The sequence below is a fragment of the Lipophrys pholis genome (genome assembly GCF_963383615.2).
Source record: "Lipophrys pholis genome assembly, chromosome: 6".
Lineage (NCBI taxonomy): Eukaryota > Metazoa > Chordata > Actinopteri > Blenniiformes > Blenniidae > Lipophrys > Lipophrys pholis.
The window spans coordinates 7,301,876-7,320,775 of NC_137629.1; the positions used below are offsets into that span (position 1 = coordinate 7,301,876).

At 38.8% G+C, this 18,900-nt stretch overlaps 1 protein-coding gene across 1 annotated transcript in view; it reads left to right on the top strand.

Moving 5' to 3' along the window:
- Positions 1-18,900, top strand: part of htr4 (5-hydroxytryptamine receptor 4) — a 193,810-nt gene that overhangs the window by 49,838 nt on the left and 125,072 nt on the right. The window contains exon 2 of the mRNA XM_080465165.1: positions 10,030-10,108. Within this exon, the coding sequence (XP_080321291.1) occupies positions 10,053-10,108 (56 nt within the window). The 5' untranslated portion in view covers positions 10,030-10,052. The remainder of the gene's footprint in view (positions 1-10,029; positions 10,109-18,900) is intronic.

Below are 18,900 nucleotides of genomic sequence, written 5' to 3' on the forward strand. Positions count from 1 at the left end.
CAAATACTGAGATACTTTTCCTTTATTTATGCCCTTTTTTTTTTTTTTTTTTTTTGAGAGATACAAAAAAAATCTCAATTCTAACTGAAAGCTATGAAAAGTAACTACTATCTGCACAGATTTTAGTCAATGTAGTAAAAGTGTTCTCTTCAGTGAACGTGCCAAGTTTTCTTACCTTTAGAAACCCAGCTAGTTTATAACAGATGAATGATGTAAGAAGTGCATTTTATTAACTATTCTTTTTATATTATGAGCATCTTGTTCTTTTCCATTTCATATCTTGTTTATTTCCTCCTACCAGCCATCAACAACTCATAACAATATGTGTATGATTTCCTTTCTTTGTGTTTGTGATCTTCATTGCGATTCACATGCGTACATGATGTAGTGGAAAAACCATCCCTAGTCCTTTGTGGTGAAACCAATAGTACACGTTGCATTTATGACCGAAGGCCTGTGAACACATCCAGTTTGTTTCTCGTGGGAATGAGCATCAGTACGTATGGAGCCAGTTGAACGTTCGACTTTTTTGTTGTTTTTAAGCCTATACAGTCAACGCAATATTGATCAGTGTTACTGGAAAGTAGGACTTGATTAGTTTCTTCTGAAAAATAGAGGTTATGTTACTGGTTACTGAAAACCAAAATGTGGCAGTTACTAAGGAAAGTAACTATTTCCTCACTTTGAGGCCACATTTACACAATATTTTCAAGTGAAAACAGAAAACTTTCATTGCATTTTGGGTGTCCATTTATTAATTTTTTTATTAGTCCCCAGAGGAAACCTTTCTTTACCGAACTGACCCATTGGTAGGCAGTCACACATCTCTCTGCTGAATGTTTGTGGTTTCATTATAAGAACAACAAACAGCACCTACTTGTGGCCCAACATGAAAACTACATAGATTTCAGCATATCTACCGTTTTTGTGGAAATGGACATTATTTTCAAAATTTTGCTCTGTAAATGCAAAAATTTAAATGCCTTGTGAACTAGTTAATGCTAAAGTCAGTTTGGCAGTTCAGCTGAAGTTACTTCAGTCAGTGAGAGGAAGTTTTTAACACCTTGAAAGAAACTGATTTAAGAACCAAGCTAGAAAACAGCCCGAGATAACCCATCAGCATACGGACAGCTTTAAAAAAAGGAAGTGTTGGATAGTCTGGGAAAATGAAATACTGCCCCACCTTTAGTTTAGTGTTTTGAGTTTAGTAAAATAACAACCGTTGGTAGAGGAGCTGTGGCTCAAGCTGAAGCTAACTAGTTTCCTTCTGAGGTAGACGGAGAGTGATGGCATCTTTCCAAACTGTGATCAACAAAAGTTACCATTACAGAAGTTCCAGTGAGCTTGTTATTCAATCCTAACTAATCTCATAATGGTAATAACGTGATATTCCTACCCTCTCATGAAGTTGTCCATTACTATTATTCCCTCCCAAGAGTCTGACAACATTTTTGCAGACCAGTCTCTCCCCTCAGTGATGACTACACTATCATTCATGCTGGCTGGCAGTAAAAGTATGGCGTCACTGTTGGCCTCTCTTGAACTGAAGTCTTGAAGTCGGCATCCAAAAATACATTTTTAACATTATTTTGTTCGGTGTCACTGTGAATAACACATAAATTAGCCATTATTCTTGTGTAAAGTAATCATAAATCCCCGGGGCTGAAATTCAGTCTCAGCAACAAGATCAAAAACATGACATCCACTGAAATCAGGCTAAAGAGCTTAACTGCATTTTGTGTACTGGAGTCAACAAATCTGATGGGTGTATTTTGAGCTCATACAGACTGACATTACAATAAAACTTGAATGAAGCTACCTAGATTTACCTCTGATGGTCATTTCTTAACCTATTTGAATGTTTCAAACACCCGATTGTGACTTTTTACATATGCACTTGATTTTCCTATATTTATCCTTTAAATATGATGTATTAAGGTGTTACCAAAGTTCTTGACAACGATAACTTAATGGCTCTTATATACTAAACAACCACTGTTAAAGTAAGCAGAATAATAATTGCCTATTTTCACTATGACTATTATCTTTTTGGGGGTTAAGGTTTCCAGGATTTGCTTGCCCTTTTGAAGTTTGTTTTCTCCTGAATTAAATTGATGACGTTTTGTGATTTTTATCACAAATTTGCCAGATTGTTCCACCTGCTTTCTGAGTAATTGGAAGCAGATTTGGCCAGATGATATTAAATGGCTGAATCAGGACATTATAGTTTGCAGACAGTTGAGACAAAATATTTCTGCACTCTGCAGTATTACAGTTAAATTTAATCAGAAGTCGTCTTCGGATAGACAGTTTTCTAGAAGAAGAACTGGAAACTGATTATCCTTGGAGTTATGAAATGAATAGAAAAAAACTGGCCAGCATCAGAATAATTAATCAGATTTCAATAGTAAAGATCTTTAAGTAGAAAAAGTAAAAAGCTGTAGAAAAGTGGTTAAAATGCAGATCGTGGATTGCCGGGTCTGTCTGTGAACAACGTGCTCACCTGTCGAGTGTTTACCATCTATTTACCTTTCTTCTGCAGTACACACCTGTAGACCCACTTATCTTTACAACACTTTTTTTTTTTAAGTTGTTTACATTTTCTGAACAAGTTGGAAGATGTGACTTTAAGTGGCAAAACTAAGTATAAAGGTTAAATGACTTACCAGCAACTAACATGCATGACTGATTCATGTTTATTAACCTGCTGGTTTAACAGCCATCGGTCTGCGTTGTATTGCAGGTTTATGCAGGAGAGATCCACACTTGTTTTTAGTTTCTTCTGTGTGGAGCTAAACAGTGTCTCCAGCTACATCGGAGTAGGCTTGCTGATTACCCCCACCTTCTCTGGAAACCTTTGGCTGAACCTCAGGAGACCTGAACCCACTGCAGCACACACTTTAACAAACACAGACAGCACCAGCACCCCCGCCTCTCTCCCGTCAGTCAGTCTGAGTTATTCTGGTGGTCTCGGCTGTTTGTGCTCACCCTAATTATCCCCGCTCAGATTATTTGCTCTTATTTGTCTAATTTTGGCATTGACTTTTTTCTCCTTTCGTCGTTGTTTGATCAAATAAGCCCAATTAACTCCTGTTGGGTGACCAGATTGGTGTAACTTAGTTTCATCCTTGGATAATGAAACAATCGCGAGTAGTTGGTAAGAACTGTGACTTTGTCCTTGAAAACCTCTGAGCCAAAAGTGAAAGTCAAATTTAGATGAGAAGATACAGGATCGGCTGCTTGGGGGGGAAATAAACATTGTGTGATTTAAGAGGTTTATCATGTAAACACCAGCTGCAGCTCAGCATCCATATGTTTCATCATGAAGTGACAAAAAGGGTTGAATCATGTAAAAACCTCTGAATGATTTAAGTAAACGGCTTTATCACATAAGGTTAATTTTACTCTCACATCTAATATGTGCAAAGACATGGAAGGTAGTTCCTAAGTGCAAAATACTTAAACTGTTATCTTTGAGACTGGTGGGCAACTAACTAAAGACACGATACAAATCAAACTAACATGATGCATTCATCAGTTCAATGTAATACTTAATGTCATTGATGTTATGTTATATAATACAACTTCATACTCCAATTTCTGTTTTCTATAATCTTATTTTCCACGACAACCAACCGGGTCTACATGACGAGGTCAGTTCTTGCAGAGACTGGGGCAGATAACTGTGTGGCCTCATATGTTAAGCTTGATCTACAGAGATATTGTAATATAACAATGATGCACATATTAAACTTCACATTAGTCTGTATTATCAAAGTAAGCAGGTGGAGCACAGTGGGATTTATCTATTCCAGGATGGGACTATTGCATCACGATGCGATCCTGCTGCCTCAACTGCAGTCGAACTCTTCTCCAGAACTGGAGGGCAGCTGGGGGCTCAACTTAAATATTTAATGACTTACAGTCTACTGGCCTGTTGGTGACTTTCATAATGGCTGCAGGCAAGTCCAGAACCAGTAAATATATTTGAGCTCAATTAAGACCAATTTTATTCAACATCGCTAACAATCATTGTCATTTGTCATATTAATAGAGTCTGCGTTTACATGCCTTAGCTTTGCTAATGTATGCTGATATGATTCTGAGCTGTAATTTTACCTGTTATGAGGCACATGTATTCCAGTGCTGCCATGAATAAACCTCTTCGCAGGATCTTTCTGTCCTTTTGTGATGTCCCCCCCCACTGCCTCAGCAGCCTGCCAGCTTTGGCAGCCGCTGTGGCTTTTCTGGCTCCTCTTCCTCTTCTCTTTGTCGCGGCTTTTGCTGATATCAAAGTGCACCTATGATGCCGAACCTTTAATTGTATCCACGCCTCAGCGGTGGTGACAGAAACAAGTCTGGCATCTCAACAGCGGGCCTCATTACACTGCTGAACAAAGACGCTGTTCTGTCTTTATCTTTTACACACAAAACAATTTGCGAACTGCAAGAGAGGGTCACAACTTCTTTGTTGGCATGTCTGGTATTTTTTAAATCTCATTGATGATCGGTGTTTGCGGATGCAGTGCAAATATTCTGTGTAGTATGTAAGAAAATGTGGTTTCTGTCTTGCCATGCTTGTTGTTTCTCCATACCAACCCCGAGTCTGTTTTCTTGACGTACCAGATAAAGAAACCGTCGGCCCATGAAAACGCAGCACTTTACTGTATCACGCCCATTTTATTTTCTCTTTCTCTTGCTCAGCATTTCTTCCTTCTTTTCTCCATTTGTTCAATTACTTTTTCTCTCCTTTCAATTTCCCCCTCCGGTTTCTTGCTCCATCATACCTTTTGTTGCGTTTCTTCCCTCCTCACTCTCTCTTTGACTGGATGAGAGCTGACAGACTCCAGTAAACCCTCTCAGCGGCCCGGCCCATTAGGCCCGTCATGTGTTCAACTCCCCTGTTGAGTCTATTACAGAACAGAGTGGGCAGGCCCGGTGCGACCTGAAGTAAGGGTCAGGGAAACTTAAGACTGATGGGAAATCAGTCTCATGATGATTTAGTAATCCGTTCTGGATGAATGAAGGCTTCAGGGTGCTGTGACCTGCATTGTACGTATGTCAGTGTAAACTGGGAAACAAAGTGTGAACTTGTGTCAACATGTGAGCGAATGCTTTGCGTCTAACTTTCCTTCACATGCACAGTGTTAGGAAAAACTTTAATTTTGTAGCATGGTGGTCTGCTGAACGTTATCCCACTGATATCTCATGTGATTGGCTGAGAAAGGAGACTTGCAGTTGATCATACTGCCATTGGTAAAAAAACTGAGTCGTGTCAAAACTCTCCAAATAGATACGAGGTTCACACAAACTAAAGATTTACAGATTAGGAGAAAGTTTGGAATGCAAAGACCCTGATCGACTAAGTTGCACGTAAACACTGTGGAAAGTGATTTACTAAAGGAGTATGGCAGAGGAGCACAATTACACCTGCTGTCCATTTAACATATGTGTTCATTTCTTCTGAATGTCTACAAGATGAACCCAGATCTCTTGAGGAGTTTATGCCAATAGATTCATGTACAACTCTGTTCTGTGTTTGTTTTCCACATTCAGATATATTTGCTGCTATGTACAGCACTTTGGGATTTTTATCTGTGAAAAGCATTTTATAAATTAACTTACTTACTTACTTACTTACTTACTTACTTACTTAATAGACAGGCAGTAAAAGACACGAAACCCTCATTTGACATGTGACATTAGTCATGATGTTATTCTTAGTAAACCGCCTACAAAACACCCTCTTTCGCCCTCTTTATGAAGGATATTTGTGACTTTGTGAATTTTTGCTTGAACATTGGACCTTTTGAAAGTCTGTCACTTTAAAAGATGTTGGTATTATTGGCTGCTTTGGATCCACAGGCAATTAAGAACATTTGCTTGATGAAGGCGTTTGCATTCAAAGGCATAATATTTAATGACATGAGGTGTTCAACTTCCAAAATCTTTACATTACTGTAACATCCTTTTTCTTTTTGATGGATTTGCTTCACAAACATTGAAGCCTCCCCCTCCTCTGGCTTCTTACCAACTGCACTCTTGTTAATAGATGGGAACATGTCCAACAAAAACAAGAATGTATGTCCTTTACTGTATCTACATTATGTAGGTCATCTTTCCTCTATACAGTAAACAAGTGAAAGGCTCCAGATACAAAGTAGATGTAATAAAGAAAACGTCAATGTTTAGAGCACTGAGCCCCCGTATATATTTCATGATATTCTCTGTAGCTCAGGTCCAGGTATTCAGGACAGGGATTTAATTTCCTCAGACTTAGGATAGGTTTAATGCATAATGCCATAGACTTAATATGATTTGCTCTTATTTGCTTTCTAAGCCGAACTTCAGCTCATGCAGATATGTAGCTATCAGAGCTTAACCTTGTACTTTCAAAGCAGGCCAAGTGTCATTCTGTCTTCACGTGGTTAAAATACAGTTAGCTTTTGGGGATTCTTCCATCTAAAAGTTCCCAACACTAACCCATGAAAACCAGAGAGTGAAAACGTGTATGATTGGTGGATTTGGGGCATTTTATAGATTTGCATGTTTTCATACAAGCAAGGCCATTTCAGAATAAATCCTTTTAAGCATGCAGCAGAAAGCTCTTCACACTCTTTCACCTGTCGCCATGCTTCAGTAGAATAAGCAGCTCACTTTGAACCTCTCATATGCAGCAACTTCTCTGTTTTATGAGGAAACTATGGAAACCTGGCATTTACAAAAGAAAGTGTGTTTCTCAGAAAATATTATTTCTGGAGTGTGTAGCTTCAGGTTTTATCTTTTAAATCATTATCTCTCGCAGAATCTGGAGTGGTTCTCTAAAAAATACATCTCATGTTTTGTCATGCATGAAAACACATTTTGAGCTGCTGTCTCTTTATCTCCTGCTTTAGTGATCACTGAATGTCGACTTTTAACAAAACTCCTTTTTTACTTGAGGAGTGCCTCATTATTCATGAATGAACTCAGTCCTCTTGTCATTTATCAGAGTTGTAGGAGAGTGTGTGTGTGTGTGTGTGTGTGTGTGTGTGTGTGTGTGTGTGTGTGTGTGTGTGTGTGTGTGTGTGTGTGTCTGCGTGCGTGCGTGCGTGTTCTGTGATGGACAGATCTAGCCTGAACTGAATAAGACTATGTAAAAGAGGGGTTGATTAAAATAATATTTTTTTTCTGCTTATAAAGCATTTTAAGTTCCATCTTTATACCTTTGGTCTAAGGATTACAATTGTATTGTTTGGAAGTCACTCATTCATTGTGTTTTGTAGAAGTTTGGAGTAATTGATGAATTATGTTGTGTTTTGATCGTAATTTGTGTTTCTTACATACATACAGCAAAAGCAGCTGCAAATCAACACTTTAGTTCAACACTGCAGGCGAAGTATTTAAACCATTTATTAACACTCGCCCTGCAAAACTGTGAGCGAATACAAGTCTCTTTTCGGAATGCTGCACTGCGCTTTAGAGTGACTTAAATCTATAACAGTAGGTCTTTGCCTGCAGTTGAACAGCTGCAACATGGGCCATCTGTTTCACACTAATCCAGCCTAGTGTGATGTAATGCAACTTACTGTTTACATGCATGTTTAGTTGGTTTTGTGTGAGAGGATTACATCTGCTCTCATTGTTTTTGCCTGCAAAAAACTTATTTGCAATGTTTTCCATATATATATATTGATATAAGTGCTGTCAATCGATTAAAAAACATTAGCTAATTAAAGAGAGAGAGAGAGAGAGAGAGAGAGAGACTGCACTCAGATGTGAGTGCTGGCGCGTGCACACACACACACACACACACACACACACACACACACACACACACACACACACACACACACACACACACACACACACACACACATATACAGGAGAGCCTTGGAAAGAGAGAAAGAGGATAAATTAATATTTTACTCCAGTACTAGCAGTTTGGTGGCTACTTGGCAGCCAACATGGCAACCTGCTGTTTTGCTGCAGAATTGCTGACCAGTAGCCATCAAACTGCTAAAACTGGAGGAAATACTTGTATATATACTCCTGTATACTCTCTGTGTGTGTGTGCGTGCGCGCCAGCACTTGCGTGTGCGTGCAGTCTCTCTCTCTCTCTCTCTCTCTCTCTCTCTCTCTCTCTCTCTCTCTCTCTCTCTCTCTCTCTCTCTCATGTGTGGATATCACAGTATAGTATTGCCACTTTGTTCATGTAATAACTTTACACCTTTGTTTCTAGAAATAATCAAATTCTCAAAGTGGTGGACCTGCACTCTAACAAAACTCAGAATTATGTTAGATGTTTATTAATTAATTAATTAATTAATTAATGTTTATATTATTTTGCTAATCTTGGAGAGGGTGAAACGCAAAGCTAAAATGACATTATAAAGATAGTCTGAATTTAAATATAGTCTAATATAGTGTGTGTTGAGTCCACATTAATTCCGTGGTTTTCCCTGAATAAATATCCATTACAAGCTTCAGTCTTTAGTAGAAAAACAATATAATTAATTTGAATGAATTACAGAAAATTGTGCAATTAATTAGTTGGTTCTTTTTAATCGATTGACAGCACTATATATACATATACAACAATATATATATATAACTGCATAGCACAAAATATTCCAATAATTATCAACAGCTTCCAGTTATGTCTCTTTTCTTGCTCTTGATAACACAGATATTAGGAAAAGCTTTTATTTCTCTCGTTGGATTTGTGCGAAGAAGTGCCACCTTTAAATATCCACGTGATGAACTTTCTCTGACGGCTGCTTGTTTGCAAAAACACATAATGCATTTCATTAGGTGGGTAAATCTGCAGGTCACAACCCTCCTTGGTTTATCTCTGAGCCCCCGCTGTGTTGACATTTACTCCCCACCTCCTCTGCATCGCACCTGAACATCATTTCACATGTGCAGCTGCAGAATCTACAACTATCAGTTTTCTGATCAATTTAAATATGAATAGAGATGCATTCTTTATTTATTGTATTCACTTATTTATTTTGTCTCATCTTTCTAGGTTGTTCTTATTCCTAGCATTACTACCATTGCAATATTAATAGTTTTATATCATTGTTAAAAATAGAAAGTATTTTGATTAAAAGAAGCAATATGTTAGCAACTTCTGAAAACAACGTATTAAAAGAAACATGAAATGAAATAAAATGACAGAATGCAAGGGCCCAAAAGTGCCTTAAATATTTAGGATTTAGAAATGATGTGTTGGAAAGTAATTCATAGTCTGGTATAAGTAACCGTTTAATTAAAAAACTCAAATGCAAACCATGCTTTGTCATATAAAGTGATCAATGGAACTTTTTAGATGTTTTAAGGCTCTGTTTACGTGATGTTTCAAGTGAAAATTATTTGTTTTAGTGTCTTCATTTCAGAAAAGTTTTGCCTTTACGCAGAAAAGTTTTGAAAACAAAGTCCCTTTACACGAAACGGCAAAAACGCTGAAGACGATGAAGTTGGATGATTCTCTACAATAAAACTACCAGGTCCCAGGACACTCTGGAGGAAAAGCTTTGCTCTTATTGTTCATCTCCCCCAAACATGTGCAGAAGAACTATTTCCTACATGATGTTACGTTTCAAAAAAAGTTGTGTTTTTTCCCATTTTCACAGAGACGGTTTTCCATCTCTGAGTTTTCCTGCATTTTCCGTTAACTTCTTAAATAAGAAATAATAGCTGAAACGGCCGATGAATGAACATTTCCGGTTCAGTTTTAGTCTGGTTACAGGACGGAAGACTGTGAAATTCAGCATAAAAGGACAGTTAAGGACATTTAACATTTATGTTCGTCAAAAACTTACTTGGCCTCCAAATCTCATCCTGCACACGGTGTCTGGTCGAACCACAGCGGACTGTAAATGTGGCATGAAATTGTTGCACGTGCATGAGCTCAATTGAGTCCAGCAGGTTTATGTTAATGCAATCTACCTTTAATGCCACCAATTGTTTGATGTCATTAAAAGTTTACCCTTTAATAACACAAATGATTGTGCCAATTCCTTAATTGTCATCTTGTGTCTGCAGGGACTCTCTGCATTTATGGTTACATGAATGTCAGCGCTGCGGGCCAGATGCCGGTGATGGAGGAGGTTGTCAGTGAGAGGTGAGAATTAATCAGCTTCAATGTTTTATAATCACTGCGTTTGTGATTTAGCGCTTCCTGATGAGAATCACACTGCTGAATAAACAGCACAAGCCTGCACATTGTCATTGAACTGATGACAATGCACAAAAGCCTCATGATATTACAACACAGGTCTTTTTGTCCTTTGTGTTGCAAAGTTTCTCCCATTGTGCTTTTAAACTTGAAAAAAAAAGTCTGCGAAATAATGAAACTATATGTGAGCAATCGCAAGTCGCAAGTCTGAATGTGCTGGAAGCGTCATATTTAACAATGTCTTATCCACATAACACAATAACTCTTAGGACCCGACAGTGTTTAGGAAGTGGCGTTTAGATTGACCTTTGACAGGAATCTGCTTCAATTTTATTCTATTTTCTGTTTGAACTTGAAATTTCAGTTTTTATGTACAGTTTTTCGTTTAACTTGCTTTTGTTTAATAAGATTTAATAAGAGCCCTAGATAGGTTAAAGCATTCTACTATTCATTTCGTCTGTAATTTTGGGACACTTTTTAAATTCGCAAGCACCTTTTCAGAGTTTTTTCCACATTTCTAATGTTAATAGCTAAACAAAGAGTTATATAAAGTGACTTTTATCTATAAGCTACTAGGCTGCAACGTGGTCCTCTAACTGTATCTTTGGACTTTTTTCTTGGGCAACAAGTCCATGAGACAGGAAGTCGATTCAAGCTGTACTCTTAGCATTCACATATTTCATGTAATGCGATAAATTTGCATGCTCCCTAATAAGATTTCACTCTTATAACTTATTTATATTATGTTATTCATTACCACCTAAAGTCAGGCTTCGTGTTCACATATTTTCGAGAGCTTCATGTTTGAACATTTCCCCTTCTGCATCACGTCTTTGACCTAATTCTGCACATGTGCTCTGAGGTATTTGAAGTCCTGTGAATGTCCTCTGGAGTGGATTTCCTGAGTGCTGTTTATAAACAGATGGGTGACAAATGAAACTCAGGAAGCTCAGAGTATCTGTCCTCCTCGGATGTTGGTGAAACTCACAGAGTCGCGTCATCGGTCCTTGCATAGTAACGTATGAGATCTGGGATGTCTTTGCAGTTTTCCTCAGTTTGTTAACGCCATTCATCATAAGATGTGCCTCAAACGTCACTTTGAAATGTGTAGTATGCGTAGTCTTCAGATCATGATCATACTCACTGGACTAATCACTATCATAAGTGGGTGAATGGGTAAAACCAGTGGTTTCTGAAGCATTCATAAAAATAGACAGTTCTCCTTTTAAAATTAGAAAATCAAACCAGTTTCACGTTAAACATTAGCAGTCAGAGCAGCTGCATGTCGTCCTGAATCTGCAGCATCCGTGTTTTCATTCATTGCTGCTCTGGGAACTGGTGCTGTGCAAAACTCAGCCTCAAATGTTTGCAGATCAGACACAAGTTCTCGCTTGCAGGGAGGTTTCCTCTTTGCGTATTTAGTTCAGCGGAGGAAACAATAGACAAAGTGAGAATATTACTTCTGCACCGCCTGCTGCCTCACTAGCTGTCGGAGCCTCAGGCTCGTTGGTTTGATTAAAACACTGACTTTGCAGAAACTGTTGGGTGTTTTTTTTTTTTTTTAAATATGGTATTGAGATATATTCCGGTTCGCGGGGGTGTCAGTCTGAGCACTGTCACCCAGATCACATTGCACTGATTAAGAACCTTTCCTGCGGGTGGTGAGCTCACGGGAAGGTGGCGCCCGGCATGGGACATGAACCCTCTACCTTGAGATTGTGAGCCTGAAAGAGATGCAGATGAAAATTAGACCTACAGTAAAGGCTGAACCTGAGAGAGAATCTCATTTCTGGTTAAAAACAAGCCTTTCTGTTAGGAATGGATCAATTTGCTTTATGATCGGAAATTTGATTAGGATTGAGCCTTTATTAATAGATTATAAACTATGTTCTCTTTAGGGTTTTTTCTCACCTCTTGTTTTGAGCTTCTTCTCTGAGTATAATGCATTTGATCAGACATCGTGACGTCCATGCAAATAACTGGTGATTTCATTAACTTGCACAAGTCGAATACATATAACAGTGCTTTATATGCTGTGTTTAGTAATAGAAAAGGCCTCCCATCTGTGGAACAGGGCCGAATAACAGCCAACAAACTTTGAGTGCTATGTAATTGAAGTGCACAATGTTCTTCACACAGGAAGCAATGGTGTAAATCTCAACAAAGCCAACATAGGAGCTTTTCCTCATGTCTGCACTATGTTTAGATTATGTTTGCTTGTAGACTCCAAGTGATTATAATTGCAAATGCTACAAAGAAAAAAATCCTCATTTTGAAGGTACTGTGATTAAGTAGCTGTTATTTGATCAAGGCTTTGTATTTCAGTGCACTTTATCAGGAACAATCGGATCAGACTTGTTTTTACGCGATGACTGAATAGCAATATTTTAATCACATTGAACACACAACATGAGTCGTACCAGGCATTCATAAATCAAAGGTTTAGTTTTGCAAAGTTGGGAAACACTTTTTTTAGATGTACAAAGAGTAAAAAAAATTAGCCATGAGCAACGGCAACGAACAAATGAAATCAAGTGTAAGCTATCGTAATCCATCGTATACTATAGACAGACTTAGAGGAAGTCTGAAAAATCATGGTATTTTAAGTGTTAACCTGCATATTTATTATGGCTCGGTGCATCAGTATTTATGTCTCAGGATGAAGATATATACATTTTAATAAAAGTAAGTTATATTTAATTTTTTTCGAGAAGCAAATGCTTAATGTAAAAGCAATGTAAGGTCATTGTTATTGATTAACATGACAGGCTGCAGTCATTACAAGGACATTTTTGGCCCTGTCCACACCAGCCAAAACCATCGTTTTTCTCCCAGTCGTTCTTGTTTTCAGCTTATGTGCATCTTGCCCGTCTATACGCCAAAGACAAGGCAACGTTTTCAAATTTCTCCACTCTGGAATCCGTTTAAAAACGTCGCGCTGTGTGAATGATCGGACAAAAACGATGCGGTGACATGGAACGGTGTCGTGTTGACGGGATCTCAAACAAGCTGGTTTACAGAAGGATCCTATGTGACCCAGTTTTCTGCTGCGATCACATGATTGGACTCCTCGTCTGCTTGACGGCTGTCTTTGCCAGCCTTGACGAGAAGCAAGTGTGATTCATGATGTAGTCCTGTTGGCCCACGCTGCACCTTACGTACACATGTAGAACAGATTGGTGTGGTTACATACCTGATAGAACAAGTGTTTGTCTGGTCCATTGACAAACACTTTCAAGGTGCTGTTGACAGACAATTTACACGTGTGTCAGTAGAACCTTACTGACGTGTTTATTTGTGTCAAGCAGTTCAAGACCAAAGCTTGAAAAATAACAAGATTTTGCTGTATATCTGTTTTGTTTTTGTGTTCACGATGGTATTTGAAAAAGTAGATGAAACAACACTCAGCCAAACCTATTTTTTTTGTTGGATTGGCGTTATCGTTATATAGTATGTGAAATGGAAAAAAATGTATAAAGTATTTGAAGAAACAGTTCAACAAAATATATAAAGAGATGATTTCTAAACAGTGTAAAGCAGAAGTAGTGTGAGCTTATGTGCCTACATACTGTGTATTTCTACACGTGGGTATATTTTATTTATGGAGAAGGGGTGGGATTTAATTAGTTACACTTCTTTCCTCTCCTTTTTGGACACTCTACCTAATTATATTATATTGTTGTCCTGTAATTATTCACTGTTTGTGTGGTGAGATATCTTCGGGTATCTGGTGTGCACTGTTGACTTGATATTGATTTTGAGCATGTCCCAAACAAAATAAAAAATGAAAAAAATGAAAAAGACGTAAAGTTCAAAGAATCGTGGTGACGTAGCTAAAATAAAATAGTAAACACAAGAACTTCAAGGAGAGGAAATGGAGAACAAAGTGAGGATTATAAACCAAACAAAAACAAGAAATATTTTCCAATATGCATGCTAATGCTTTAATCAAACCAGTGTTTTTGGAAGCTGATCCAAACTAGTTAATCCTCTGGTCTCTTAAATCACATGAGAGATTGTCGTTAATGGAGTAAACTTGTGAACGCATCCTCAAATTTGGATTTCATCTTGTCTGATAATCCACTAAAGCTACAGGTCAGTGTGACAAACTCTTGAACGTTCACTTGGCGCTCCAATCTTTTCCTTGCCTCTTCCTGCAATCATCCTCTGGAGACACTAATCACAAATGCTGGCCTGAAATAAGAGAAAATCTGCATTAATGCCATTTTTTAATGCCAACATAGCAGCTTTGTCTATATTTTCCTAATTGCTGGAGACACTCTTCTGTTTTTGGCATCTTACACCAGGAGGGAGAAACATGTTTGTCAAGCTCATATGATGCACACCATCACATATGTAAAGCATATATTCACACATTTGTGTTGGCACAGATCATTTATGTTTTTGTGCCACATATGTATCTATGGTATAGATATGCAATCTTTGGTAATTATTCATTGCTACATGGGTTTTAAAATGTAATCCCATGTGGCTCAGCCTCTGGTCCCTACAGTTCTCATGCCATACAGTATGTTTTCATCCAGTTTATGCACATTTCAGCATGATATTAATCTAAAAAAAAGAATGTCTCAACATAAAACATTATCATTGTTAAAAAAAAAACGTCTGTATTCATAAATGAGAAAAAACACATGTGCTCCATTTGTTTACATTTAAAGAAAGGCTTGGTACATGGTATCGTTTTACATTTTAAAAAAAAAGAAAAAAAAGAAATCCCCATAAATTCATGTAAAGTTGGGCTCAACCAGCTGAAGTGCTTGCAGCAGAAATGCCTTCCAGGAAAAGAAATCAGAATTGTTAATCACTTAATGTGTCCAGAAAGCCTCAATTTCAACTGGGCCGGATGATGTATTTTTATTAGGGATGCAGCGGTCCGATACTAGGCATGAGTACTGGTACTCATACTCATAAAAGTGCCACCGATACCACGACACCCGATACCACTTTACGGCAGCGTGCGTGTTGTGTATTTAGACCGACTAGGGTCTAGACTCTAGACTGTTGAGTAGGAGAAACACGCAACACCCACACCATACACCAAGTGTAGTTGAGACGGACACAAGGCATTGTGGGTATTGTAGTGTGTGTGTTGAGTTATCCTGCAGTGGACCGCAGCTCCTCCGTGTATGTTTGGTGTGTACATAAATAAAAGGTTAATCGGCTACTGGAGTCCGTATCCTTGTTATGTAGGAAGATACAGTTAAGACATAACAGCGCGGTTTATAGCACTACGCTGCGAGGGACAGTGAGGAGCACACATCGCCGCTGGCAATGAGGAGTTCACAGCGCTATTCTGTCGGCCGTCTTTTTGGAAAATTGACCGTCGAAATGACGTTTGACTGAAATGGAGCTGCTGCTACTTAAACTGGCTTCAGAGCCTGTGTTTGGTCTGTTCCACTGAGCACACCACCCCCAGGGTTAACTCCTTCGCCTCACAGCCGGTGGAAAGCAGGACATGGAACTCCGTTTCTGAGAGGAACACTTGTTGTATTTATTTGCCAGTTCGTTTTATGTACAGCTTTGTGCTGGACCTGCTATGCATAGGTACGCTTGCTCTCTCATGCACACTGGTCAAGCCCACAGCGCATCTGTTAAAGGGGCCACGCACGCAATGTTTTCTAACAGTATATGTGGCAGTGCCATAAGTGCATCCCTAATTTTTATATCATATATATTTTACAACACATAATGCATAAATGCCACTAAGTTATGTAATATATGACTGATGTAGATATGCATAGATGGGCCTTTTATCTAACGATCTTATTTGTCAATGTTACCTCTGTATGTGAAGCTGCAGCTTCACAAGTATCATGACACAAAAATTGTGCGTCAGTATGAATGTTAAAGTAACTACCAGAATAATCTTTAACATATACCTCCCATAAAAGGTCTCACTTCTGCACAGAGACTAAACCAATACACCAAAACAAGACCATTACCACTCATTTTCAGTATTTTACAATCTGTTTTCCCAAATTCATCACACCAAAGTCCATATATTTACAAACAAACCAGAATTTGGAGCTATTAAACTGTGTTTATGTTTCACTAACTGATGTCATATTCAGAAACCTGCTGCAAGGGTTTCTGGGATATCAAAGATCTGAAGTGAAAATACCAATATTGGACCAATTCAGCCCGAAAAGAAGCCAGACTTTCTCAAAGAAAGAGTCTTCAAACCATGAGTGTAGTCTTAAATGTTGTGAAAGGATCGTTAATCAAACAGGATTTTGTGAGGTGATCTTCTGGAGTTTCCATGACCACAAGATATCAACAAACCCGGGGACGATCCGCAAAATTGAAATGCTGGAAATACGTGTTTGTATGAGTGTAATGAGAAACGTCTTTCAGAAAGGTATTGACAACTTATTAGAGATGGACATCAACAACTACATCTGGGTCCTAAATTTACCATTTTTCCGGTGTGGATTCTAGTAGAGGAACTTTAATGTGTCAGTGTTTTCCTTGTGTTGGACTTCTAACCCGTCCAGAGTACAGTACATCCTGTCTTTGTCCATAGTCGGCCGGGCTCAGTGCCAGCGTCCTGCCACCCTCTGTTAAACAAAGCTGTAGGGAAGATAGATAGATGCTGCACATGCTGTGGACTCTATATGCCATGGTACGTAGACATGGGTATATGTTTGTAAGTGCATGGTCTGTGTTTGGTCTGCTTGCAAAGGTTTGCATATTTCCGTATTATTTATGTATAGTGTGGGGTGAGAGAGAGTGTCTGAAAGTTTGAGTGGGGTTCATTAGCTTGCTGGTGCAGCTTTACAATTCAACAGAGCCAGAATGACAAAGATGCAAAACAAAAAAAGAATAGAAAAAAAAAGGTTGAGATGTGAGGGATCCTTCAAGATGTCACGAAGAGCAACAATCCAGGGCATCAGCAAAACTTGGTGGAGTGGAAGATGGATGAGTGACGACTGTGACTTGTATTGCTCCAAAATGTTTTTAAAGAAGTTTCTTTCGTGATTCAAGTTTTGAGTCTTTCTTGCAGTTCTTGTTTGAATTGTACAGAATCGTCTATATATTCTTTCAGCGCCTGCCTAAGCTAAGGTTGCTGAAAGGCTGAGAGCAGGAGCCAATCGCAGCTGGCAGCATGCAAGAGGCATGGTACACACCGGACAGACATACACGCTCACATACATTCACTCCTACATTCAATTTTCTAGACATTGACTCAGAAGTGAACCTGTTTCTTGCTGTGTGGCAGAGATGGTGACCACTCCCCAACACGCCACCCAAAGACTGAATTATTTGTTCTGTAAAACTTGAAGAGTCCATGCAAAATTGCATGATTCTTGCACGTCGTCTTATTTTCAGATCTAAAATTAAGATAAATAAACTCATTTCATTGGTCTTCTTCGGGAAATTATCTTTTGCATTTGACCCATCAGTTCTTACACACTAGAAGCAGTGGAGGATTCCGGGAGTTTGGGTGATTCCTCAAGCATCCACAGAATGATGGGAATGGGAGTGGGGATAAGAGATGGGCTTCACTTTCTCCACCTAAATCAGGTCACAGTTCAGGGATTCAAAGTTTCCCAGCCACCATTTCAATCAATCTTTCTACTTACAGTATGCTGCTTCTTTTCTTTCATTTGCGTCATAACGGAATAGTGTGTCCTTTATCGTAAAGTGCTCTTATGTTTTGTTACACACATCAGCCATAACATTCTGACCATGTGTAGGGCTTTACTGTGGCACCAAATAAATTATAGGATATTCTATCAATCAGTACATTTGTTAGGATATGCTTGCATGGGACCACCTGCATTAATGAGCTTTGGTCGCTCATAACCTTGTTGCTGCTGCTTTTCCTTCCTTGGACCACTTTGATAGATACTGAGGTCTTTTTGCCTTTTTTCCAGACGCTCCTACTTTATTATCTAACTGCCCCTTGTCAAACTCCGACAGATCACTAGTCACTGGTCAGTTGTTATGGCTGCACTGCACGAAATTGTTCTACAAAATAAAAACAAAAAACGCATGTCCCTTTCGTGTGAGACTCTACCTTCCTTTTTCTTCGACTTAAAATCTGCATGTCAAACATGATCCTGCAAGGCAGTATCTCATGTCACAGATTATTATGCGACCAGTAAACGCCATCATCCCGGAACAGGAACCCTGACTTGGAACAATCAGTCAATATGACGCAGCCAGTCAGACTGGGAGCGATCAGATAGCAGTCGCCTTCTCTTTCCTCTCCTGGAATCAGATTTCCGTCCATTTTTGACTGTTTGCTTTCACTTTGCACATCACCTACGGTGTCTTGTGACAGATCCAGTTTTCTGCATGGCTGGTTTCAACAGGATAGTTCAGCATTAGAAAGTGTGAAATCAAACAGAAAGCTCAGCAGGAACAGGTTGCCTCTGCCCACTCATGTTGGTCCGGTACATATGTCAATAAAAAGCCATGGTCATGCCTCTTCACCTCTGCTACCTACAGAAGTACATGTGGCCATAAGGGGCTGCTTGTCTGGGGAACATGAAGAATCATTTTAACTCTATTTGTCCTGCAAATTTCATGCAGGTAAGTACAACTGAACGTACTTCCCAGATAAGTGAAAAGGTGATAAGATAAAAGACAAGACAGGTAGTGCGACACTAGAAATGATGCATCAGAGTCATCATGAAATAGAATACTAATAACAATCTCTCCATCATTTGAGATCTAAAGATGTGACCAGTACAATTTTTTTCCCCAGGGTG